Here is a 9,146-nt window from a genome sequence, read left to right as displayed (position 1 = left end):
ACGCTGGCAAGAGCGACCGGGTGAAACTTTCCCACTCTCACGCATTTATCCGTTTTCCACGACTTGAAATGCTTCACTTGCTAGTATTCAGACACCCCTTTACGAAGTAGTTGAACTTTAACAATTCGACACGGAACAGTTTGGTGTTGACAACAACGGAAGATTCCACTTGCATCGCCAATAGTTCATAGGTGATACACATCAGCACACACGCACCATGAATCCCAAAACTGCTCGAAGCTCACCATGAAGGACCCCACTCTCACTCGGGGTGAATTCTGATAACTTCGTAGATGTTGTGGTTATTTATCTAGTAGTATCGTAAATTTACTCTTCTTGTCGTTTCTCCGACTACGTACTAAATAATAGATGCTATGGGCTAGCTGACAGCACTTCAAGTCTTCATCAGGTCGGCTCCGAAGCCTGCGGGGGTGGCACCATCTCCTTCAGCATGGCCACCGTCGACTAGGGCGTCCTTCCAGGTGTTTGAAGCGTATGTAAAGTATGACGTCGCTTGGATGAACGTTCACTTCTCAAATGCTGGGTATGACGCTCCTCAGTTGTTTTGTTTTAAAACCCTATTGTCTAGACCGGTGAAGGGGAGAGAGAATACCATAAACTGCCGCACAATCGCTCCACCTTCATCGTGTCGTGTTCGGAAATGAGATGTTTGGGTGTTCGATATTGGACGCTTCCGGGCTACTTCAGTTAGAAATAGCGTTTGATAGTTCTTTTGATCTGATGCAGGTATAGTGAAGGTAATAGATATATGAGACAACTTTACTTCGAGCAACAATGCAAAAACAACCAATCTTGTGATAGCTTCCAGTTCATTTGAAAGCTACGATCTGGGCTATACTTTGCAATTTCAGGACAGTTTCAGTTCACGGCCAGAGGATGGTTGCTCTATATTAGATACTTCGACGTAGTGTACTTTCAACTAGAAAACTCGAAGGCGCACGCGTCGTGCCGCCACTGTCTGAAATAAAACAAACTCATCTCGCTCAGAAACCTGTATGGTGGACTCCCATTCCAGTATGGAAGCCGCGTGGTCTATCGCTGCTGCGGTGCAACTTTCCGATCGGTCCACGACAGCCACTGCACGACGCGCTCCTTTCACTTGAAAGCAGACTAGCTATTGATGTGAGACAAAAAAAAGGTTTATAGTGCAGCAAGTCAAATCATTCAGTGACCTTGGAGAAGGTACTTGTCACCTACAACTTTCCCCGAAATTGCCCATGGGTCGAACCTCATCATGATATTCCCTAGTGGAGAAATTTGCGGAATCTTGAAGACGTTTTCTTGCAAAACCACAGAGGCCGATTCACTATGATGTCCAAGTAGCATCTCGGATTCCCACAACGCAACTTGCCTGGACGAGAACAAGCGCATCGTCAAGACCATGAAGCTCGCTACGCTCGCTGTCGTCGCTGCTGTTGCTGTCGCTGTCGCGACAGTGTCTGCTGCCGACCAACCTGCCTTGCGCACGGCGGACAACAAGCCGGCCGAGGCCGTTCTTGCTGCTGGAGCCAAGACTCCAGAAGGGACCAAGAAGGAACAATGCGGAGGAGGCTGGGGCTGGGGAGGTGGCTGTGGCGGAGGCTGGGGCGGAGGCTGGGGCTGGGGTGGAGGCTGCGGCAGTAGCTGTGGTGGCTGGGGCGGCTGGGGTCGTCCCTGGGGTGGCTGGAGTGGAGGCTGGGGATGGTAAACGCTGGCAAGAGCGACCGGGTGAAACTTTCCCACTCTCACGCATTTATCCGTTTTCCACGACTTGAAATGCTTCACTTGCTAGTATTCAGACACCCCTTTACGAAGTAGTTGAACTTTAACAATTCGACACGGAACAGTTTGGTGTTGCCAACAACGGAAGATTCCACTTGCATCGCCAATAGTTCATAGGTGATACACATCAGCACACACGAACCATGAATCCCAAAACTGCTCGAAGCTCACCATGAAGGACCCCACTCTCACTCGGGGTGAATTCTGATAACTTCGTAGATGTTGTGGTTATTTATCTAGTAGTATCGTAAATTTACTCTTCTTGTCGTTTCTCCGACTACGTACTAAATACTAGATGCTATGCGCTAGCTGACAGCACTTCAAGTCTTCATCAGGTCGGCTCCGAAGCCTGCGGGGGTGGCACCATCTCCTTCAGCATGGCCACCGTCGACTAGGGCGTCCTTCCAGGTGTTTGAAGCGTATGTAAAGTATGACGTCGCTTGGATGAACGCTCACTTCTCAAATGCTGGTATGACGCTCCTCAGTTGTTTTTTTTAAACCCTATCGTCTAGACCGGTGAAGGGGAGAGAGAATACCATAAAATGCCGCACAATCGCTCCACCTTCATCGGCAGTGGCTGTTTCTCCCGCCAACACCCGGGCTACGCATTGCGCCAGGAGCTCCTCGTCGTGGCGCTCCCTCTTGGCTGGCAGCGCCATTGTTCTGTACTGGTCGGTTACTTTCCGTGGGGGAGGATCAGAATCTGTGGAGTTGGGTATTTACATAAGGTGTACATAAAATATGGGCAAACATCGGAATGTAGATGGTCAGTTCAATGCACTTTGACCAAACCATGGGTGGCAGGAGAATGAACAAAGCGTGTAGAATACTGATAAGAGAAGCATACAAGTACCCAATAACTCATTGTTTTGCTAGCTACAACTAACTAATTATGTAAATTCGACGGGCAGCTCTTTAATTATTTTCTTTTCACTTACGAATGGTGATTACTGGAGACGACATCACCGTTACTGCTTTGGAGGATTCACACCGCTATTAAATAGAATTAGCGATAAATACTTCTAGCGACGGAAACCAAGTGTCCCAATTTCGGCTAGTTCCTTTGTAAGGCAATGACAATAACTTACGTAAGATCTACCGATATCGAGGAAAATTAGTTACCTTGGCCCTGGGATTGGGCAGTCGGTAAGACGGTGGCGCGTGCGAGAAGAAACATACTACCAAAAACCAGGTAGATTTAGTTTTAGTACAGTAGTTGAGCTAGCACCTGCAAGTGCAGATGTGGGCCGTACATTGTTAAATGAGTCAACTCAAGAATACCGCACCATGTCTCGGGTGACCAGACGCTTCAGCGAACAAGCTAGATGGGACACTGGTGAAGCACGATCTTTTCACGTTATTGCCCCTGTCAAGCATAGTTTTGCTTAAAACCTCAAGTTTTCATCTCCCTCGGGTTTCCCCAATAGCATTTACTGGTCCTTCCGCCATCGCTCCCCGTACCTAATGTACCTCTTATAGTTTTTGTGTTTCCAGGCGTTCTGACCCAATCCATCCAACCCCAACTTAGTGTGGACTTTATCGGGTGTATAGTCTCGGATACGGCGGTACCACCAGAGCTTGAAATCAAACGCTCTCTCTTCATTGTTTTGGTCGTTCGTGGAAATATCTTCACCATTCCCTTCCTTTCCACGAATTCTCAGCGAGCGCTTGTTGGCCGCATTGCCTTGCTTTATCGCTTGATCCGCTGTGGCCATCACCGACGGTACACTGTCCATTGTTGCAGCAGCAATGCCATTCAGGTGGAGGAGGAACGTGGCTGCCACGACAAGCAGAGAGTAGCGAAGACGCATGGTTGTTGTTGTTGTTTTTGATGATGGGTTCGGGGGCAGCAAAGTAAAACGTGAAGTGAGTAGCGGTCGACGACAACTCCAGGCTGATCAAACAAGCACCACCAGCACCTACCGGTACAAAGCATTGCAACGAAGTGCCATTACAAATAGAGTCATTGTATTGTAATTCAATTTTTGTATTAGTTGCTGGGATATGTGACTGCCACCTGCTGTATTTCCGTATGGCAAGATACCTCGTAAACCCGGCACTGTTCTTGAAATTGTTGATGAGACCTTGTCATTGTGTTGTATCGGGTATTCACGGCTTGAAAAGTGCAAACTGTGTCTTCAGCTAGCATAAGACGTGCTCTGATTATCATTACTGTCCAGAGCGTCACTTTTGCGTAATCCCGTCAATTTGTGCCCCGTCAACATTGCGCCTACGTAAACGACCCCCACAATCACCAGAAACTGGCCAGCCCCATACTCCGCAAATACTGGGCAGTTTTAGGGCTAATTGTTATTTGACCCTAAAACATCTTCTTGGCTTACCAGCCGCTTAACTAACTGATCTCTACACGAATCTGGCTTTTGATCGCCAAATTTCAGGCTCCTTGCCTCCAACTAGAATTCATCAACTACCGCTAGTTCCTGTTGAATCGTTCCTGTTGCCACAAGGCCGCATACCTAATAAAAAGTCCTGCAAATACATTATTGTGCTGTCTAATTTATGGCAGAAGCTCCAGGCACAAGAGAAAATTGTACGAATAGAGATCAAATACCAAGTCACAGTTCTCGCAGTTCATGACAACACAATGTTCCGCAGAAAAATGATCCTATGCTAGGACAACATTTGAGCCAGGGTGGTTGCTTGTAGGAGACCGCATCTAGACGTTGAAATGATTTTACGCCGTCGACAACGGACAGTTGAATCATATTTTATGTTAGAGATTGGCAGCGGAGTTATTAAATGTAAAGTTCTCTACACAATTTCCTCCTTTCCGTGACAGTGTCGCATTGTACATCCACCAGTTCAACAGAACTATCATTCTCGTGCTTTCTTAAGTTTTATATGGCGTTTTCTATTAAATCGTACTAAGTCGGTAATTTGGCTTATGTCTTCAGGGATTTGCGAACTCCTTGACGGCATTTTACTATAGTGGCTCCAGGATCGCATTCGTTCGATAAATAGTAAGCTCGACAGCCTACGATAAAATCGTCATGTGATTGGTCAAATCCTTCGGAGCGCTATGGCACTCATTCACCCATTTGCATGCGGCCGAAGTACTGGAGGTCCCTCAATGGTGAGCGTCTGCCTAAGGTGTGGCTACTCTTTTGGAGGCATGCATGATAGGTATTTGCGCTATGAGGCTGCTGGTGGCCAATTTTTTCGACGCGTGGTAGCACGTCTGCCTGTGAACGAATCTGGCTTCGCTGTTCTGCCGCCAAATTTCCATGACAAGGTCGACAAAGCCGTGAATGCAAGCGTGCGGAAAAAATCATAGGTCTAGCCGGATAGTCCAACTTTAAGGGCGTTCTGCAACTTTGCCTCGCATCACTGGTCGATCATGCTCAATATTTTACATCAAAGCTCCCACCGCATATCCTGCTGCTGTCGACATTCATATTCACTAGCTCCGATCTCCTTAATATGCTACGCAAAAAGCTAGAGCTGGGCGAATCTCGGTGGATGCGGTCCACAAGGATCCCTCCACACGTCGAACTCTACAACACCTCGATCAGCAGCAGCAGCAGTCAATCGATGCTCTCCCTGAAATGTTCAACGAAGAAATGGAACATGTATATGAGAAAAAGGCGTTGCAGCTGGCATCATCACCACATAACTTCTTCGAGAGCAGATAAAATCCTTGTTTGATGAGGTGGGGCTGCACCACAATAATCCAACCACAATAATCCTACGGAACCACCAACTCTAGCGTCAGTTGCTACACGACGCTACTAAACACGGGGAGGTATATTTCACTCGCTGCCTCAAGGGTTTGACGTTCCAAGCATAGACCGCCTAGGCGCATAGCTCTTATGTGTACCACTGCTTGGAGCAAAAAAACAAACTTGTGCCAGCTTCAGCGTCAGATCACCGTACCTGGGCTTGCACAGCAGCTCTCTGGGAAGCATTGATAATGGTACAGAACATATTAGAAAATGGCAGGTTCCCGCCTGCCCGCCGGGTCCTCGTACCTTCTCTCCGTCGTCTTGAGCGCCATCTGCGGCTGGTGATCCTTGTCCTATATCTTCAACTCCTCGTTGCCCACTACCGGAACCGACGACGACCTTGAACCCGCACAGCGACCGGCGATCGGCTGTGACTCCAACATCAGCGACGGCTTCCGGCGTATCGACCTCTGACAAAAAACAATATAGCCAAACGTTTTGCCCAATCAGATGCTGTCCAATAGACATAGGTTCACCGACTTACGATTTCTCAAGCCACTTCAATTTCTCAGCTAGCGCAAAATTTAACTGAAGTAGTCTGAAAGCGTCCAATATCGAACACATTTCCGAACACAACACGCTGAAGGTGGAGCTATTCAACGGCATTTCATGGTATCCTTCGTTCACCGCGGAAATTGACCTAAACGATATGGTTGAGAAGTCATAGCCAGCAATCGGGAAGTGAACGTTCACCCAAATGCCGTCATGCTTTACTTACGCTTCACCCACGTTCGAGTAGATGGTGGTCATTCTCGAGGAGATGGTACCACCTCCGCAGGTTTCGGAGCCGAGTAGTTGAAGCTGTCGACTAGTGTGGTGTAGCAGAACGCACAAATTAGTCCTTGCACACAGACACAACAATCGACGAGCTAGTCGGCGCTTATTGGCCTACGCTAGGTTGTCCCAAGTGGTACGCCCCTCCCCCCCGGGACAACGTGGGCGTCCTCGCCGAGACCAGTCAACCAAGCCAGTCGACCCTCCGGAAGTAAGCTGAGCTCACTGACTTCCGTTCCTCACAAACCCGTGCCCTCCACCAAAGGATGGATGACGGCGCGCGAGCGCTTTTACGGGCTACCGAGAACAACGGGTTCTCGGCTAGAAGTGTCACGACACCCGGGCTATCCTGCGTACCGGCCCGCAGACTCGGCGGGACTTGTCCTTGACGCCCTCGCCGAGTTCCGTCCCCTTCTCGGGCCGACTTGTCTCTTGGCGCTACCTGTCAACACCCTACAAGCTATGCCTCTCGGGTGGTGACGGCAGACATAATCCAGCCCGCGCAGGGACTTACCGGACATTGTACGCTTGTCTTGGACTTGGAAAATTCTGCTCTGTTTGTTTGTTATCTCTCCGAAGAGCCGCTAAGGCTCTAACCTACTTTTCCCTGTGTCCTATACAAATACCTAGTGAAATGAAGGGGTTTCGGACCTCAACTGACCACTCACTGAGTCCCTATGAAACTATCTTGAAATCCCGCTTCAGAGATAATTACCGTATTCGCTATCACTTTGCAACGAAAAACCGCTCTGACTTTGAAACATTTCACCGACTTCGGCACTTGGCGGGAATTACCGTTATCGCACCCACTCTGAGACACCAAACCGCTCTCACTCTGAGACACCTGGATAGTACCGTAGACGATCTGACTCTGATACACCTGACTGCTCTCAGTTTCAACGCCTTCGCTTGTCCAGGCTGCTGTCACCGGAAGTTCATTTCGGGACACATACCGGTCACCGAATTTTATGCACTACACCACAACCGCCCCGGTCATGGCGAGTGTCTTGACCCAACTGCTGCCTGTGTCCCTTTCTGTCAGTCAGCGCTTTCACTCCTCGCTCACATTCACCCGCCAAATCGTCTCGCACGTTTGCCGCTCGCCGCTCACACTCCTGCCGGTACGCTGCTTCACCTGCGCCACTGTGGGGTGTTATAATCAAGCTGACATGTCTGTTGTGATGCTCCAGATACTCCCATGGCTGGCTTGCCTAGCGCCGACTCGGCTAGTGCCGCTGACTGGGTTCGTCGTCCAGTCGGCGACCACCCTGACTCTGCTCCTGCGTCTGCGAGCCTTCCTCTGACAGCTGCGGCTTCGCGTGGTGCTGCAGCTGCTCCACCTTGCATCCAGCACCCGCGGCTAGCGTAGCTCCTGCCTCCAGAGCGAACTCGCCTGCTCTAGCCGCAGCCGACTCGGCGCCTTCGGGGGTCTCGCTCGCTGAGCCGGATGCTGTCCCACCGAGTCCCAGCTCGGCTCCAGTGCCCTCCGCTGACCTCGAGGAGGGTGAGTGCGTCGGGTCGAAGACGCGTGACCTTCGCCACGACACTGCTCCCGCCGACCAGGTGCGTCAACTTCTTCTCACATGCATCGCTGACTTGCTGCTAACCTCCGCTTCTTCTTACAGGTCTCGCAAAGCTCAGCGCCAGCGAGAATGGCTTCGGTCGTCAGCAGCTCTACTATCCGTGAGCCACTCAACGGGGTTACTGTGGGCCCACGCTTCCGTGATGCCAAGCCCTTCGTGTCAGCGGCCGAACTCGCTAAGTACTTCCACGACCTCTCTCCGTCCTCGCCGTCAACTCCTCGAGTCCAACCAGCTCCGGGCACTTCCTCGGGCTCAGCGGCAACTTCGCCGAGTTCGACTTCGCAGTCGGCTCGGCCCCGCTCCATCTTGAGGTTGAGCTCTGGCCAGGAAGGGTTCCCGCTCGTCGAGCCCCCCTCCATGCCGACCTCCGACAACCCAGCTATGCGGTCCGTTTCTCCGGTCGCCAAAGCCGGCTTGGCTGGGGTGTGTAACGGGGTTACACGCACAAGTGGCTACAAGCCACTTGTGAATTTAACAGAGAAAATATCTGTTAAAAGTTTTAGATACTTCCTCACCTTGGTGTAAGTCACACCAATGGATACATTGAAGCGGACCACCACAATGAGTGGTCCACACCCACCCAAAGATCCTATTGGTAGAAAGCAGCATCTTTCTACCAATTAGAGACGTGCATATTGGCGGGGCTCTGACAGCCAGCCGCTGTCAACCCCTTTCATAGATGATAAACAGTTTTAGCATATTTAGGCGGAAGATCAATTTACAAACAATACAGTTCTCATATTACCTTAAACTAGCTACTTGGAGTCTTTATTTGATTTATATTATGCTTCCGTACTCAAGTATAATCAATTCAAGTTATTACTAAGTACCTACGCTTCCTCATACACGTTGCGCAACGTGTAAGCTAAGGTAGTGAGTCAAGTTAGACCCACTACACCTTGTAACAGTTTGTAATCCGTCCAACGACCGACTGCTCGACGTTCGTACGAGGTGTACGAACGCGGAGCCGAGAACCCCATGAGCACGGAGGTGCCCATGGAGAGCTCCAATATGCCTGCAACGCATGTTGCACGCGCGGACCGCCCCCACCTGTCTGACCCAGAGTGGGAAGCCCTCCAACGACTGTCAACAGTCATTGGAGAAGCGGCGATAGCTACAATGCTGCAAGGAACAGCGTGATACTGCTTCCTCAGTGACGGCGTCGTCAGGGACGACACCGCGTGCTCAACCATTAAAGTTGAGCGTAAGAAATTACGTGGGAGGAGAGGGCGAGCCTCTCCTCCGATGGCTTGTCGAGCTCGAC

The 9,146-nt window shown here is 50.2% G+C and overlaps 1 protein-coding gene across 1 annotated transcript; it reads right to left on the bottom strand.

Moving 5' to 3' along the window:
* Positions 1-7,525: 7,525 nt before the first annotated feature.
* IUM83_10540 (uncharacterized protein) lies at positions 7,526-8,241 on the bottom strand (the record flags this gene model as incomplete). The annotated part of the gene is made up of 2 exons (XM_067935052.1): positions 7,526-7,832; positions 7,907-8,241. The coding sequence occupies 2 exons, from the start codon at positions 8,239-8,241 to the stop codon at positions 7,526-7,528; spliced, it is 642 nt and encodes a 213-aa protein (XP_067791440.1).
* Between the last annotated feature and the right edge of the window lie 905 nt (positions 8,242-9,146).

Source organism: Phytophthora cinnamomi, assembly GCF_018691715.1.
Source record: "Phytophthora cinnamomi strain GKB4 chromosome Unknown Contig39, whole genome shotgun sequence".
Taxonomy (NCBI): domain Eukaryota; phylum Oomycota; class Peronosporomycetes; order Peronosporales; family Peronosporaceae; genus Phytophthora; species Phytophthora cinnamomi.
Note: the sequence above shows the minus strand (reverse complement) of the source record. Positions and strands in the feature narration are given on the sequence as shown.